General features: G+C 36.6%; 1 protein-coding gene across 1 annotated transcript in view; it reads right to left on the bottom strand.

The window, feature by feature from the left end:
- KCNH5 (potassium channel, voltage gated eag related subfamily H, member 5) overlaps positions 1–18,921 on the bottom strand; it is a 258,275-nt gene that overhangs the window by 228,780 nt on the left and 10,574 nt on the right. The window contains exon 2 of the mRNA XM_005874040.2: positions 10,094–10,217. Coding sequence (XP_005874102.1) covers positions 10,094–10,217 — 124 coding nt within the window. The remainder of the gene's footprint in view (positions 1–10,093; positions 10,218–18,921) is intronic.

The following is an 18,921-nucleotide window of genomic DNA, read 5'->3' as shown; positions in this document are numbered from 1 at the left end:
TTGTCATTATTGTTAAATTTGTTGCTAAAAGCTAGCATTAGAAGTTATTCCAAACTTACAGAAAGAGAGCAAAAAGCAATCCTCACTTTACACAGTTCATATATGTACAGATTTTTATTACTATGGTGTAGTTAAAGAACATCAGTTTCCCAATAGCACCATTCATATTTCAGTTACTAAGGAATATTAACTGAATAATCACATAATGTTTAGACTTTAATGTTAGCTCTTCAGTCTACAAATCACTGGTGAATAACAGATAACACATCATAATCGGTGACCAATCACCTCGATTTTTCAAAACTGTGCATTGGTCACTGTGCATCTGTTATTCAATTCACACACAGAAGCAGAGCACGTTAGATATGTTGCCTCCTTGTTTCTCAGTGATAAATCCACATGACATTTTATAAAAATGGAAATTGAAAGCAGGAATTAGCCATCAAGGATTAAAGTCCATCAAGAAGTGAAAATCATAATGCTGAAAGTGAATTTGGATCAAACATAAACAAGGTTAGAGAAGAAAAAGATGAATGTGGGAATGTTGATATTATTGCCATTGAGAGACTCTAGATATGCAGCCAGAGGAACTGAGTGAAGGCGAACTTACCAACATAAATCACAAAAGTGATTGGGATGAAAGGATCAAGGGTTCCCAGAGAAAGTGATGCAAATTAAAAATGAAAGAAAGAAAGGAAGGGAGGGAGGGAGGGAGGGAGGGAAGGAAGGAAGGAAGGAAGGTCACGTTAAAGAAACCCAGGAGATAGTTCACAATAGTGGGAGAAAAAGGGAGTTAAAGTTGATTTAAACTTAAAAAGGATTATTAACATTTGCAAAGAGTTAGGGAAAAAAATGCTCTCTTTATGTCGTGAGTTATATTACAAGTGATAGGTTTTACAAAGAAATGAAACACTTTAATTTAATGTTCTGAATCATGGTATACTAAATATTACTTTTCCAATTACTTTTATTTCTATGTATTTATAACCAATAGAAAGAGAGTTTTCAATGTTTTGACACTGTTAAAGGTCATAGAACAATCATAATTTTTCCATTGAGTATTAAGATAGTATTACATCATTTCAGCTTGCAGTCTTTTTTTATCTCCTGTGTACAATGAAACGTGAAAAGTTCATATTACACATATAATATACTGTCATTTTCATCATTTATGAGGATTTTTTAAATACATACAACTATGGCTAATTGGAGGAAAACTGAAGGAGGCATATATAATTACTATGGTTAAAGAAACATAGAAAACAGATTAAAGAGTGAACTTCTATATCCCACAAAATTGTCCTAATATTTGAAATTATCTATTTTTCTAAAAGAAATTCACCAAAAGTCTGATAATCTATAAAAACAGAATTTAGCCAAGGACTACAAGCCTCTAAAACTCTGTTCCCAGTGCTTTCACAATCATCAGTTGTTCATCTGGTTTTAGATACACAGTTAACATAATTGTCTAGATCATTTCTTCCAACAGGAAGGAATCTGTGAGCTACTACTAGATACCTTGAATACGTTTTTGAAAACTCAAGTATATCTTTATGATTGTTTTTGTTCCAGTTTTCAATGACTTAGCCTGTTGGCCAGAGGCAAATCCAAGTGTGGTAGGCCTGAAGCTTATACAATTTTAGGGCCACCTTTAAGGAAAGGAAAAATATATAAAACAAAATTAGGCACAGAATCTTAAACAACACCCACTCACGGGAGGGGCCCCTGAAGTTTAAGATTCATTATCCTCATGGGAAAACTGCCCCTGAATATATCAATCTGGGAAATTTACAACTTGAAAAGCAATTTGTTAGCAAGATCCATCAAAGACTGGCAGGATTCAATAGCAATGCCATATCTCTAGAAATTAGAAGTAACTCAGGCCAATCTCATGGTAACACTAACCTACACAACTAGAATTTTAGAAACTAAGAAATGAAAGGAAGTAGATGTAGCAGACCAAAAAATTGCCCTGGCAATTTTCATCCTGCATTTTCAATTATAATATTTCTATCTTTTATTTTTAAAAGATATTTTAGTGTTGTTATGATAGTAAAAATAAATGAGAATCTCATAATAAAATAACAGACTCTAACTCCTTAATCTCACAGCTGAACTAACAAAGGAAATTTCAGTGCCTGCCTATAAGATGGCATTGAAAAGCCACTGCTCCTGTCTAAAGCCTGGGTTTCAGCTCATGTGAGTCTTATGAAAATCTCCTGAAGGCATTATAATTAAATTAGAATACCTCAGTTAAAAAGTCCCACCCTCCAAAATTAAAACATCAGTTTAATACTGTCAATAATATTTTTACAGACAGGTGAACCTTTCAATCAACCAGTTTTTTAAATAATAACAATGATAATTGACTGTTTTTAATCTAAAAACTCTTTAATATAAAAAAACATTAAGAACAAAAAATAATTATTAAGCTAACTAAATGTTTGTGGTCTTAAGAAACATAAAAGAAAAACCATTTTACACCTATTACTAAATGTCAGGGTTCTATAGTTCAATTACCCAAAACACAATATTCACAACGGGTCACCAGAAAAACTTGGAGGGAAATTTGAATATTATAACTGAAAATGCAGGATGAAAATAGGATAATAATTTGAAAAATAAACTCTAACAGGATTGAAAATTAAGGTACAACTTAAAAAAAGATTGTTTTGAAAACTGATGTAATAATACCACTTACAATACACATTTGATTCAGCTAAAAATCTGAAGAGAAAATGCAAACCAGCAATTTTTCAAGTAAACTATGAAAATTCCATAATATATTCTTCATCATTTTAGCCCTCCCAATGCTAAAATCTCCTATCCTAAGAATGCAAAGGCATTTTAAGAAAACAATCCCACACTATTACAATCTGAATACTTTTTTTGAGTCTTTTGACTCTTACGTTGTTCCACTGATATTATAAATGACTTCTACAACTGCACTGTTTATTTTATTGGAGGGGAAAATGCAACGCACAGAAGCGATCTATCTCTGCTGTCACACTGAGCAGTAGAAATATAATAGAAGCACTGCACTTGCAGGACTATGGTTCACAAGAAAGGGATAGAACCCCTCTGATTCTTCATTTCCTCATCAGTAAAATGATGATGTTAACTCAACCCAGAGAGTGAGGTCTAAAAGCATAATGCACATGAAGTTGCCAATTAGAATGTGTGGTACAATGGCTGAGCGATTACTGGAATGCTTCTAATGAGTGGGGTTAGAAGGCCACTCCAGCCCCAACCACCTTCCCTTGTGTTCCTACAATTCTAGAATGGGATTGGGCCACACCTGCTAATGGGCAAGGTCACTGAGTCTTAAAGGGGATGCACATCATTTTGTGTCTTCTTTTTTTGCTAACCCATGAGGCTGAAGCATAAACTCACCCAGGACCTGCTCCTGGATTATCTGGCCACTTCTCTTGCCACACAACTAAGTGGTGTTAAGATCTGGTCTTGAAAGTAAGGAAGAAATTTTCCTCCGGCCTGGCCTAACCCATATCCAGCTTGCCTAAGCAGGTATCAATATATCTTTCATGTATATTCTGTCCTAGGAAACTTCTGGGGTCAGGTGACTTCGGTTTATAGCAGCATTTACTATTTATTCTTGGATGCCTTGTTATGCCATCAAAATCTCACAAATAAGCCTCATTATGAGAACTCACAGTAAGAATGGCTATAATGTTAGACTTTCAAGGGGCAAAGGAACTTCCAAACTAAAAAAGAATGTACAACCTCATCATGAGTTCTGCCATCTAGCTCAATCTGTTAATGACTGAACAATGTTCCTGAACTAAAATACCTCATTCAGTCACCACTAGAAAATAATATTATCTACAGTGTGTGTAGTTCACAGGCTAGCAAATGCTTCATCACAGATTATTGACTTAATGCAGTTAGCTGGCAAATGTGGTCCTCAGCTCAGAACCAGCCACAACAGTGAAATCATCACCAAGTTAATGGAGGATGGGCTGAGATCTATAGCCCAGGGGTCAAAAAGAAGCCTGCGAGGGAGAGTAGAAGGAGAATTTAGAAACAAATAAGAACACAGCTCTCAAAATCTCAGAGATAATTTTGGAATAAACCAAAGCATTATTTTGTATCATAGATTGTAACCAAAATGTTTCACAGCCCATTAAGTTATATGGGTTTAGAAGGATTCAGATAGTCATAAAGAGTCGACCCGTGACATGTAATTGAGGGAAGGTAGGGATAGCCCTGGACATCTCTCACTCTTGGAGCATGAGCATCACTGAGGCCCCTGGCTCTCCAACGCTTCCCCTCAGTGCCACTGTGTGCAAAGCAGAGACCGCAGCCAAATGGAACCAGACTGACTGAGATCCATCATGTGTAATGTGCTCATGTTCGCTGAGATTATCCTGTGTTAATAAAACTACCTGTGAAATACATCCAATAAAGTGTCTCTTAATACCTCTGCTTCTTTCTCTAATTTGATGCACGGACAAAGAATTATTAGTGGGCCCTTCGAGGAAAAAAAAATGATTTTGAAAGCATCTATCTACTCCAATCCTCCCCACCTACATGATTGCTCTTCTCACCCCTCTATCCTAAAAACAACAACAGATGGGCCTTTAACGTTTCAGGTTAATAAAAGATTAAAATGCTGATGTGGTTTCTACCTAACCTGTGATAGTGTGTCTCGAATGTCAGGGTTTCTTAGGGCTCATGAGGTAAGATCATATGCTTTAGATCCATTCCCCCAAAACCTACAATCTCCATTATACATGCAATATGTTTTGTGTCCTTCAATAAACATCCAAATAATCCAAAGGCTTGAAATGCAATTATTACACAATAAAATGGGCTAGACTTTAAATTCCAGGAACCCTAAAGTGTCATGAGAATTTTTTAAATTTTAGTTATGAGACAGTACATAGAATACATCATATGTATTAAGATAGAAATTTAGATGCTACTATGAAGTACAAGGATGTAGGGAAACTGAAACCCTCACTCATGGCTGGTGAGTTTGGAAACAGAAGGCCACTTGACAGCAATCTGAGAGCAATTAATGTACAAATCCTATATACAGTCTACTATCCAGTGATTCTATTTCTGGACAAAGACAGACAACTTCTCACGTGGGGCCACAAGAAGATGTGTATGAGGATGTCTATCTCCAAGTAGTTTGAGACAGCAAAATGTCAGAAGTTGGGGTTCATGACTAATAAAATAGATAAATAAAATTAAGGCTATGAAGACACAGGAGCACTACACAACAAACATAATGAAATAGGATATTATATATAGCAACATTAAAAAATCTCAAAAACACGCTTGCCAATGTGGCTCAGTGATTAGGGTGTCAGTCTGCAAACCTGAGGATCTCAGGTTCAATTCCCAGTAAAGAGCACGTCTCTCTCACATCAATATTTTGCTCTCTCCTCTCTCTCTCTCTCTCTCTCTCCCCCCTTCCCCCCTCCCTCACACTCCCTCTAAAAATCAATGGAAAAAATATCCTCACTCTTCCAATGAGGATAAAAAAAATTCCCAAAAACATAATGTTGAGTGAAAAAAGTAAGAAACTATAAATCTTATTGCACAGTATGAATTGCGTGGGTCTTAAAAACAAGCACAAAGCAACAACATTTAAGAATACACATATTTAATAAACAAATAGAAGACAGATTAGAAAGACATACAATAAACACACTTTGAATACTGTAAAAGAGGACAAGGGATGTGATTAAAGGGAAAAAAATAAAAGAAAATTTAATAAAATGGAGAACTTCCCAGAGGGAGTATAATGATAATATTGAGACAAACTGAAGAGTGTGTTTCATTAGATTTTGTGCATCTGGTCTAATGGGGGGAGGGTTGGAAAGGAAAAAAATAAGAAAACAAAAATAATACATATTAGCCTCTTCATATTATAAAATTACAAATTGCTATTGTTATTTTCCCATAAAACATTTCATATTTGAACAATTAAACAATAAAACCTGGAATCTTTACCCACTTACTACTTTAATCTATCTAATGCAAGTTGTACATAGAGATGATTCTTTTCTTTCCAGAATACAAAGTGTCATATTTTTTCCACACAAACTGACACTCACAGATTTGTAGTTTCTTATTCTTATATCATTGATAATGATAATCAATAAAATTCTTTGAATTATTTATAAGGCTATCCTCATTGTCAAATTATTTATCTCTATATTCAATTGGAATTCAGTTATTCCAAAACTCTACAATAACTTTTAGCCATTAACACTGCAGTTCTAAATGTGTATATAATTTTCTTCTTTACTCCTGTTTCCTCTGTCTCATATTCAAAGGCTTTCATAGATTTACACAGGGAATAAAAAATAAAAAGCTATATGGCCTGGCCAGTGGTTGAGTGTCAACCCATGAACCAGGAGGTCATGGTTTGATTCCCGGTCAGGGCACATGCCCAGGTTTTGGGCTCAATCCCCAGTAGGGCGCATGCAGGAGGCAGCGGATCAATGTTGATGTTTCTATCTCTCTCTCTCCCTCTCCTTTCCTCTCTCTCTCTGAAAATCAATAAAAACATACTATTTTTAAAAAGAATGTTAACATTTTGAAAATAGTCTCTAAAAATAGTGAACAGAGCTTGGGGCAAGACATCTTCCCACAATGAAAAATGAAAAAGCATAACATAATCCAAAGCTCTCTGCTCCCTCGCCCACCTTAAATGCCGTAACACTTGGGATGAAATACAATGAATAAAAGCATGTTATATGGAGGCATGTGAGGTCTAGGTTGGGGTTTATTGCAAAATAAGCCAATCTAATTCAACAAATGCTGACACAAAACACTGAGCTGTGTCCTGCAGTGCATGCAAAAGTGAGCAAGATGGAATCCTTACTTTTGACGCATTTATAATCTGGCACTGGTGCTAGCAAGGAAAAAACAATTCTTTTAGAAGATAAAATATGCTAATACTGTAGAATATGTCAGCATTTTTAAGTGAAATTTCTGTAGAAAAAATTGCACCTGCCAAAGAAAACAGGCTGGGGGTGGGGGGCCGAGAGGGGCAGGTGTGGAGGCATAGATACATGGGAAGCATGGACTTCACAATAGATCCACATAGAACAACAAAAATGACAACAGAAACAATAGCAATAAAAACCCAAGGGAAAAGGAAAGCTAGTTAGTTTAAGGCCAGATGATAATGCCACATGATGAACTAATGGGAGTCATAGGAGGGAAACCATATCTTGTTGAGAAAATCATAAATACCTTCAGGCACCTGAAATAGGCATGGGTATGATGATGGGATGTCTAAAGTGCAAGAAGAGAAAATGGGTATGGGAGCATCTATATTCCCTAGAATTTTCTATGGAGCCTGTTCCACAGGTAACATCTAGCATAAAACTAACCTTTTTCTACCCTAAACCCTTCTAAGACATAAGGGAGACAGATGTTCAATACAAACCTTAAGCTCCCAGAAGTTACAACACACACCTTAGCAAAATGGCTAGCCCAAGAGCTAATATCTACCCAACAGATAAAAAGGCACAAAAGTCATCAGTACTACTGAGTTTTTCAATAAGGGGCCATAGTTTTTCATTAGCCTGTTTACCAATTTCATACCAGAGAGTGAAGATTTGATATGAGAATGATTTAATAGAGAAAAAAGAAGACGGTTCAACAGATTATTTCTCAAATCTAGATAAACATCGGAAACATCTGAGCTGACAGTACTTATCCCTGCCCCCCACACACCCACCCTGGGTGATTCTGGTTCAATAGGTTTGAGGTGAGGTATGAGAATCTGTGTTTTGTAAAATCTCTCTAAGGGATTCCTATGTGCAGCCAGGTTTAGACTCATGGTATAAATGAAATCCTTGCCTTCTGTGAAGAAGCAGTATGAACAGGAGTGGGCAAAAGTAGGTTTATAATTGTTCGTATGGAAAATGACATGCAGGTTATGGTTATTATAATAATAGCTTTATTAACTCAAAAGAATGTGACAACTCTGAGTGAGTGACCATGGACAAATCGCATAATAAAACTCCACCTCAGTTTTCCTCTCTGAAAAACAAAAGATTTGGAATAGAAAATAATTCAGATCACTCACAGTTCTAAAATAACATGATTTTGGTGCTTAGTTAAGTGAGATCTTTAAAGAGAAATTAGCTCAAGGGAAACACATCCCATCTCAGTATTGAAATATTGTGAAAAGTTGTCAGTTCTAAATTGGTTCCTTATATAGAATTTCCTTTTCTTTTTTATGATCTTTTTTGCAATACACTCTTTAAGCTCACAGATATGGCATATTTTGAAAGAATTCTTATAAATACAAATGCCAGAATCTGTTTTACATAAGTCAAACAAAATAGCAATGGTACAATGTACCAACATTACAAAGTATGTATGATTTACACAGGGTCTAAGAACTTTATTTTGATGTTCTTTGAGTGTTCATGAGCCATGTCCTACTTGATTGGGAATTGTTTCCCCTACTTTGTTCAAGACAGTTTTAGCACCCATCAGTGCTTCCCTGAGGTAGGATGCTCCTTTGATCACTCGGCACTTCAGATAGTTCCTGGCTCATAATAGGTTGGCAAAAAATATTTATTGGATGAATTCATACATTCACATATATGCCAAAATCCTTCTCTCTGCAAAAGTTTTCACCAATGGCTCTTCAGCTGTATATTTCTACTGACAATTTAGCCTCCTTAATATTTTAATATAATTTTTACCCTGTAGTTTTTGCATGTGAGTAAATAGGTTTTGGTACCAATTCCAGTGTGTGTGGTACAAGTGGGAGGGTCTCCACACCAACAACAAGCAATTCTTGGGACACCAGCTGGGGGTCCTATGATTCAACTCAATCACAACACTATCTACCCTGAAATAGCTGGCATCAGATTCCACGGGTTAAAAGACAGCCCCCCACACACACTCACACAAGTCAGGTGCCACTAGTCACACGCCGTGGTTGTCACCTGTACTTCTAAGGACAGGCTATAAATCAGAGGTTCCCACAACCTCCTCCTTGGATTTGATTAACTGCTAGAGCAGCACACAGAGCTCAGAGAAACATTTTACCTATTAGATTACTGATTTATTTAAAAAGGATATAACTCAGGCAGAGCCAGATGGGAGAGATGCAAGGGGCAAGGTATGGAGAAAGAGTGAGGAACACATCACTCTCCCAGCACCTCCAGATATTCACCAATCAGGAAGCTTGTCCTTTTGAATTTTTATGGAGGCCTCATTACTTAGTTTCCACTGATTAAATCATTGGTCACTGGCATTTGATCAACCTCCAACTCCTCTCTTAGATGATGGGGGTTGGGGATACTAAAAGTTACCTCCCTCTAGTCATGTGGTTGGTTCTTCTGGCACCCAGTCCTCAACCTCAGATTATCTAAGGGCTTTAACATAACAAAAGGCACCTTTATTGTTCTTAATGCCAAGCCTTTTAGGAGCTCTGTGCCAGGACTTAGGTTGAAGACCAAATGTATATTTATTATAAACTAGAGGTCCAGTGCACAAAATTCGTGCATGGGGGGGAGGGGGTCCCCTGGTCACCCCTAACTGCCCCCCACTGCTGGCCTGGTTGCCCCCAACTGCCCCCCTGCCAGCCTAGTTGCCCCTCACTGTTCCCCCTGCTGGCCTGGTTGCCCCCAACTGCCCCCCCCACTGGCCTTGTCGCTCCTTACTGCTCTCCCCCACCACCAGCCTGGTTGCCCCCAACTGCTCGCCCTGCCGGCCTGATTGCCCCACACAGCCTGCTGTTCAGTCATTTGGTCATCCCTCACTAAGCCCCCTGCCGACCTGGTCACCCCACACAGCCTGCTGTTCAGTCATTAGGTCATCCCTCACTAACCCCCCTCCCGGCCTGGTCACCCCATGCAGCCTGCTGTTCAGTCGTTTGGTTGTCCTTCACTAACCCCCCTGCCGGCCTTGTCGACCCATGCAGCCTGCTGTTAGGTCGTTACTGTTACTGTGATGGTGTTCCAGACAATTTGCATATTCCTCTATTATTAATATAGATCACTATGTCACTGTTTAAATCATTTTTAACCTTTTAGCCATATTCAACATTAAACTTCAGAAAATGCTCCTGAGCTGTTCTATTACCTACCTGCAAGTGCTGCTTTTCTGCATGACGTCAGCTCGATGATACCCAGAGAGTTTGCAAAAACCGTCATTACTATAAACTACAGGCCAATCCACAATCTGGGCATTTCCCAGTAAGAAACTCGATTCTGAAGAAGAAAGAAAAAAAGGAAGTTTTTAGCTTCATTTATCAATGTACTTCTTTCAAATAATCAAAAAAACAAATTCATAAAGATAGACAAATGCAACTACGGTTTTCTATGGTACAAATAATAAAACCTATTCTTGAAACTGACATAATGAGTTTAGCATGATCATCAAATGAGATTTGCAATAAGTACAAGATCTGTATACAAACTAAAAACTTCATTGAACAGAAAAGCCAGTTTATGTAATACCTCTTTCTGTTCAAGTATACTCTAAGCTATGAAAACAAAGTATGGTTAATATTAAAAATCTTAATGACTATAATAATTATACCTAAAAAAACAGGTTAATGTATTAAGATTGGGGCTACAGTCACTTCTCCACAAATTGAGAATATTGGACTTGATAACAGAGGCAAACTTGGATGATTCCTCCAAAAATTCTATTAATATAATTTTGGACATGATGGAATAAATTCAATTAATCTTAAAAAGTCTAATTTAAAATAACATTGAAGAGTTCTTTTTTAAAATAAAATTATTTAAAGATGTTATTTTCAACCATATGGTACACAAAATTTGGAAACTCTCTTTAGTCTAAATAAAGAACCATCTCTGATCTATTTTGCATAAAGAAGTGGTTTCCTTTATGTATAAAAATCAATATAAAAATAATACCTTTTGATATCAACCTTGATTAAAGGTCCAATAGTCTTAGGCAATAACTTTAGCAATATTTAGACTGAATTAAAATTAAAATAATATTAAGATATAAAAATGAAAAATATTTTAAAGTAAATATTTTAAAAGATTACAACTTTTAAAAGGAATACTTCACTTCAAAATACTCAAAATATCTACCTGAAATAAACTCTTTTGAACTTATATTCAGAGTAGTGTACTAAAAAGATAAATTAACTTATGAGTAGAGAACTTTAAGTTTAAATTCTGATTCACAGTTCGTCTTCATAAAAATCACAATGCAATTCAACATTTACTAAGTAGCTGCTAAGTAAAGGGCACTATTCTGGGTCAGACAATTGGCTAGAATGGAGATCAACACACCATACCCCTTACTCTCAAAACACTTATATTCAGTAAAACAATTACATGACAACCAATTACAAGTTAGCAGAATAGATGCTAAACCAAGAAGTAAAGGACAAAATATGAAGGGAAATCTCAAGGCACTGAAAACCAAACAAAGGTAGGCAGAAACTGAAAAATACAAATCCTTGAATAAAAGGAGATACATTAAATGCGATATTCATTTAATTGTCCATTCCCCTGTGAGCACTTCCCAATTTGTACAATTCCTGAGTGAGAGATTTCAAGCAGAAAAGTCAAAGGCCATAATTTGGGGCTGTCAGAGCATCTTAAAGTTAAGGAGAATGCTTTGACATAAAGAGCCATAAATCTATAAATGAATTTACCTCAAATTCTTATCTGTTCATACACAGGATAAGACTACTAAGGAACTCAAGTCTAGAAATGACTAGAAGGCTAAGAAGCAGGCAGAAATTTCACAGCCTACCCAAGACCACAAGACAAATTTCAGAGTTCATTCCTATCAAGCTAGAGAAGCTTTGTAAATTCCTCAAGATTTCCATTTAAGCCACAGAAGGCCATGCTTAGGAGTAGGAAAGAAGTCCCAGGATAAAGGTCTAAGTAAGATCAAAACTATAGATTAGCATGATCATCAAATGAGATTTGCAATAAGTACAAGATCTGTATACAAACTAAAAACTTCATTGAACAGAAAAGCCAGTTTATGTAATACCTCTTTCTGTTCAAGTATACTCTAAGCTATGAAAACAAAGTATGGTTAATATTAAAAATCTTAATGACTATAATAATTATACCTAAAAAAACAGGTTAATGTATTAAGATTGGGGCTACAGTCACTTCTCCACAAATTGAGAATATTGGACTTGATAACAGAGGCAAACTTGGATGATTCCTCCAAAAATTCTATTAATATAATTTTGGACATGATGGAATAAATTCAATTAATCTTAAAAAGTCTAATTTAAAATAACATTGAAGAGTTCTTTTTTAAAATAAAATTATTTAAAGATGTTATTTTCAACCATATGGTACACAAAATTTGGAAACTCTCTTTAGTCTAAATAAAGAACCATCTCTGATCTATTTTGCATAAAGAAGTGGTTTCCTTTATGTATAAAAATCAATATAAAAATAATACCTTTTGATATCAACCTTGATTAAAGGTCCAATAGTCTTAGGCAATAACTTTAGCAATATTTAGACTGAATTAAAATTAAAATAATATTAAGATATAAAAATGAAAAATATTTTAAAGTAAATATTTTAAAAGATTACAACTTTTAAAAGGAATACTTCACTTCAAAATACTCAAAATATCTACCTGAAATAAACTCTTTTGAACTTATATTCAGAGTAGTGTACTAAAAAGATAAATTAACTTATGAGTAGAGAACTTTAAGTTTAAATTCTGATTCACAGTTCGTCTTCATAAAAATCACAATGCAATTCAACATTTACTAAGTAGCTGCTAAGTAAAGGGCACTATTCTGGGTCAGACAATTGGCTAGAATGGAGATCAACACACCATACCCCTTACTCTCAAAACACTTATATTCAGTAAAACAATTACATGACAACCAATTACAAGTTAGCAGAATAGATGCTAAACCAAGAAGTAAACAAAAAAATATGAAGGGAAATCTCAAGGCACTGAAAACCAAACAAAGGTAGGCAGAAACTGAAAAATACAAATCCTTGAATAAAAGATACATTAATAAATGCGATATTCATTTAATTGTCCATTCCCCTGTGAGCACTTCCCAATTTGTACAATTCCTGAGTGAGAGATTTCAAGCAGAAAAGTCAAAGGCCATAATTTGGGGCTGTCAGAGCATCTTAAAGTTAAGGAGAATGCTTTGACATAAAGAGCCATAAATCTATAAATGAATTTACCTCAAATTCTTATCTGTTCATACACAGGATAAGACTACTGAACAACTCAAGTCTAGAAATGACTAGAAGGCTAAGAAGCAGGCAGAAATTTCACAGCCTACCCAAGACCACAAGACAAATTTCGTTCATTCCTCCTATCAAGCTAGAGAAGCTTTGTAAATTCCTCAAGATTTCCATTTAAGCCACAGAAGGCCATGCTTAGGAGTAGGAAAGAAGTCCCAGGATAAAGGTCTAAGTAAGATCAAAACTATAGATGAATGAATCTCTCTCTCTCTCTCTCTCTCTCTCTCTCTCTCTCTCTCTCTCTCATCTCCTTCCCTCACATACACACACAAAGACACACACACACACACACAGCTAAAATCATAATCAAGGTGACCCACCAATAATTTAACTACCTGCTAAAATAAAATGCACCCCTCTTCAGAGGAAAAATAATTAAATCAAAAATCTCTACAATGTGTCACCCCAACGGCCAGTATACAATTAAAAATTATGAGGCATACAAAAAATAAAAATTAAAAACCAGAGAACTGTGACAACATTCAAGGGGGAAATAAGCAATAGAGTAAAGAGTTGATACTGGAAACAGAAATAATAAGATCCAGGCATCAGTACTTGTTCTGAAATCTTCTCCGGTGGTTCTGCGTAGCCAGGGTGGAGAAGCTCTAATTTACTACCGCAACAATTCCTAAATGCTGGCAGCCGCAAGAGAATCTTGGGATGAGCGTCAAAAATACAGATTGCTAAACTCTAATGCAGGCACGCTGAACAGACTCCCTCTGGGTAGAACACAAAAAAATACAGGCACGGAGGAAAGTCTCATGCTCAGCCAGTTTTGGAAAACTTTAATCTAGTACCTTGCTACTCAACATGTGGACCTGTATCGCCTGGGAGTTTATCAGCAATACAGAATGTGGGACCCACCCCCACCTGAATTTAGCAAGACCATCAGGTGACCCCAAGCTCATAAATGCACTCATCTTGTGCACCCTTTCCTTCCTTTTTATAAATGGGAAAGCAGGCCAGGGAAGTTAAAGGAAGGACTCAGCGAACTTGGGAAAAGGGTGTGTGGTGGGGGGAACACCAGAACCAGGCCTCACTGTCTAAGACTTGGTATTGTATCCCGCTATATTTCCCAACTGCTGTCTAAGCTTTTGTTTTGCTATAATATAAAAGAAGCACTTCCTTTTTACGGTACTATTCCTTCAGACAATAAGAAAATAACCACATCAACTCAATACTTCTGCATATTATTTCCATTCCTAAAGGAGATCATATGCAAACTGCTCAATAATTCGGCTGATAGAAATTTCTGGAAGAAGGGAAGTTATATGCAGTCAATGAAAGTCTGTGAATGTCTCTTTCCTGTCTACAACAATTCCAATAAAAGAATGTTTTCCTCTGAGCTGCTCCAAAAATACCTGTATCTGACATGATTTGGACAGTTTTGTGGGTTTATTTTTGTTTTGCTTTTATGAAAACTGTGTGTTCCAATCCAGAAATTTCATGCACATTAACAATGGGGAGGAAGGTTAAATCTTTCTCCTCCTCCCTTTCCCACCCCGTCTTTGTTATGCAAATGGCCCCAGGGATATAATGCAGAACACTAGCACAGAGAAGTTTTAAGATATTTTAAGAAGTGCTAAGACATACAAAAGAATTCTAGAGTGCTGACAAAGAGACATGGAGTGCAGGTGAAGGGAAAGAACTCCACAAAAAGACACCGAAATACTAAATAAAACACTTTCGCTCATTTAAATTTTTCCCAAGGTCTAGGGCGGCTTCCGAGGAAAGTCAACTGGATTTTCCCACTGACTGTCCTCACTTAGTCCTACTTCAGGGGAGCACCAGCCAGAAATCATCACTCTTATTCCAAAAACCCTAGGGAAATGGAACCTGGCTTGGGGCTATATCAAGCTGGTCCCCCAGATCCCTGCTCCTCCAAGAGGGACTTAAGGGCAGGTGTTCAAGCTCCAAGTTACCCCAACCTCCACAATCCTCTGACTCAAAAAGCTACAAAATGCACATTCCAAAAATCAAGAAGAGAAATTTGAAGCTTAAAAGCAACACAATAAAATCCAGGTAGCAATAATCACTAACATTTTCTACAAGAGATTGGTGGAAGAGGGTATCTCGACAATGCTGACTGTCGAATATTCATTACAAAGTCAGGTTTTGGTTTGGGATTTTGGTTTTGTTTAACAACTTACTTTGTTTCTCAACTGAATGGTGCTCTTATTAAAATCTGAAGCTATGTTTTCTAATCCACGAGAACAAACTGACTAAGCTAATTGCCTGGCCTGGGATACTCTTTTCTGAGTGTCCATAAGTAGAATCACCTCTGTACATGGCCACACTATAAGCTCCCTTGGGTTGCATTCTTTTTTACTTCAAGGGAATGAAAAGGAAGCTAGATGACAAAGTGATGATGCAGGTGATCTCAACAAGCATCACTCCAATCTGGCTGTCTTCAGTTCTCCCCATCTCAGGGAAATCTTCCCTACCTCGATCAATCAATTTATCCCCAAATGCTTGAGTCAAAACCCTGAAAGTTATCCTTATTCTCCCTCATTCATGACATCCAATATATCACTAAACCTAATAATTCTGAGAGAGAGAGAAAGAAAGAGAGAGAGAGAGAGAGAGAGAGAGAGAACAAAAACATGTTAGATGCATCCACTTCTCTTCATCTCTACTGCTACCATCCCAGGCCACGCCACCTTCATCTCTTGCCTGGACTATTGTCATAGTCTCCTAGCTAGTTTCCTATCATCCCTCCTTCTCCCTCCAATCCAACTTGTGGTTACACAACAGGTTACCCTTGTGGTCAGATCTGACCACTGCACTGGGCTATATTGCAAAAGCCTGGCCCTGAATAGCCAGGTCCCTAATTGATACCCACACCCTTGCTTCCCATCTTACTCTTCTTTTGTCCACTGCAATCCAACTGTACTGGCCTTTGAGCTTCACAAACTTAACCAGTCACTTTCTCTCTCTCTCCTTGTTAGATGATCAAAGCAAATATAAATATGTTCACATGTTTTCTCCTTGCCTGAAATCCTCCTCTGCCCGCTTACCATCTAGATACCTCTTACTTTAGGTCTCAATTTGGCACAACTTCCTTAGAAAGACCTTCCCTGACACCATCTCCCACACAAAATTAGTCCCTATTACACTTAATCACAGCACCTTCCCTTCTTTCCTCAAATTGCTTACACGATTTGTAATGATATATTTGATGTCAATTTTTTGAATGCCTGTCTTCCTACTAGATTCCAAGTTCCTTGAGATCAGGGAACATGTCTGTATACCTGCAAATACTTGTTGCATGATCAAATCAAATATAAATATTCTGATTCCTATTTAAAGTCACATCACAATGAATAATTATTAGAGCAATGCTAGACCTTGTCGGGAATATAAATAAGGACCATGCTAGATATTTTTCTTTGAAGAACTGACAGTTCTTCAAAAAAAATAAAATAAAATACAAAAATAGCACATTTCCCTGCACTCTGGAAACTTGTGGTTTTAAATCATGAGTATATATTATTTTTTAATCTTGTCTTCTGGGTGAGCTTTATCTATACATATATTTAAGTTTCATAGAACAGTAACAACAAAATAACTCCTGGGTTAAATAGAGTCTTGGCACATGTGGCTAAACAAAAGCATCCACAATGTTGATTTCTCGGAGGTGCATTGCCTTCTACTATATCAATAACAGAATAGAAGGCTGCTATCTTTCCTGTCCTTACAATACACCTGTATCCTAACATTCTACAAGAAAATATATATAACTAGAGGCCCAGTGCATGGATTCGTGCACTGGTGGGGTCCCTCGGCTTGGCCTATGGGGATTGGGCTGAAACCGGCCCAGTACACAGATTCGTCCAGGGTGTGTCCAGCCTGTCTCGCCCAGTCCCAATCGGCTGGACTCCAGCAGCAAGCTAACCTACCAGCCGAAGCATCTGCCCCCTGGTGGTCAATGCGCATCATAGTGACTGGTCAAACCGTGGAACGAACAGTCGGACACTTAGTATATTAGGCTTTTATTATATAGGATGGTGTGTGTGAATGTGTGTGTGTCGACAGTGACACAGTGAGACTAATTATTATATAATAATATTGGCAACATTAGGCAGACCATCACTGTGGGAGTTTGAAATACGCAAAAAAAAAAAATCTGTTAATTTATTCAAATGTGTTCAGCTGTCATCAAATTTAAAAATATGCCTCCATGTTTCATCTCCTTCAAGATCAAAGGTACATTTTTAAGTTTCTGTGTTTCTTTGATGGCATTATTTTTCCATTTAACCCAAAGTGGTTCAGAATGCATGAGGTACTTCATATTTCTGAAATTCTAGTGGTAGGAATAATAGCAATTTTGTTATAGAAAAATTTCAAAACACACCAAAAAATGTTCAACAATTCAAAGTTACTACTTTTAATAGTTGGTGTTTTGTGCATAAGAAAATGGGCTTTTAAAAAAACACTGGTCAGAATCATTAGAAGGAAAATATGACTGCAATAATGGCTTATAGGACTCATAGTCTCAAAATACAACAACAAAAAAAAAAACCTTTACCTAAATACAGATAATGATGACTTTTTTACTGGATTTTGTTACAATAAAATTTCTTAAAATACCTAAAGCCATAAGACATTCACTAATTATATAATCTTGGATAAAAGCTAAATCAGTCATAATGTGTTTATCAAGGGAAAAAGTATTGCATATTTAATGATTCAGCATCATTTTTCAATCCTGCGAATAAACAAACCTCGTTTTTACAAATGAATTGTGTCTGTTCTGAAGGGATTATATATTTTCTTTGAAGTTAACCTTTTGAGGCAATCGAACACTAATGACAAGATAACTATGAAGAATTTCAATTAAAAGACTAGTCTAACCTGCACACCTGGTAGAAAAACAAGCAAGGCTTTTCTAAATACATTACTATCCAATTAATTTTCTGAAGCTTTGTCCCCCTTTTTTTTAATTTTTACTATCTATGCACTAGGAGCTACAGATCACAAATTTAATTCATTTCTCTCCTTTGGTTAGACGTCACTGGGTCAGTTACAAAAAGAGGCTGATATTTCTGCCTTCTTCAGCTTCTCCTAGCTCTGCCACTTACTGAGGTGAGGAGAACTGATGTTTCTTTGGCTCTAAGTAATAGACGTGTGTTGCATAGAGAAGGGGTGTCTGTCTGTTTTTGCTTTTTGTGTTTTTTTTCTTCAACCTTGATAAAGTGAATCCAAATGCTTTTTAAGCTCAGATCCACCAGTTTATGGAAATCTCAACTGTTAATTCTTTGCTTTCCTCAGATTAAGAAAACAAAAGAAAAAAGAAAACCTACCTAACCTTACTTACCTTACTAAGAGAAAATAGAAAAAGGTGAGTATTTATTAAACCCTTACTATGATGGGGCACAGTGCGAGATCCGCTCATTTGTGGCTTTGCTGAGTTTTGCCAGCGACCTTGAAAGGTAGTTATTATAATCCTGGAGAGTCTTAGTGTGTCACTGTAGGTAAAGGCTCTAGCCAGGACAGAAGTCTGTGTCATCAAGATGGAAATGCCTTTGCTCTGTTGAGAACACTGTTCTTTGAACTTGAAAATACCCCCACAGAGTTCCAAAAAGATTACCAGTTACCTTGACTACTGTTGCTCAAGTAGAGAGAGAGATTGCTTTAGGAATGAGTAGGATAATGTCTTTCCATCTCTAATTCTTTCTTTGGT

This window comes from Myotis brandtii, unplaced genomic scaffold (genome assembly GCF_000412655.1).
Source record: "Myotis brandtii unplaced genomic scaffold, ASM41265v1 scaffold423, whole genome shotgun sequence".
In the NCBI taxonomy this organism is placed as follows: domain Eukaryota; kingdom Metazoa; phylum Chordata; class Mammalia; order Chiroptera; family Vespertilionidae; genus Myotis; species Myotis brandtii.
The sequence above is the reverse complement of the archived record's forward strand: the minus strand, read 5'-3'. Positions and strand labels throughout refer to the sequence as shown.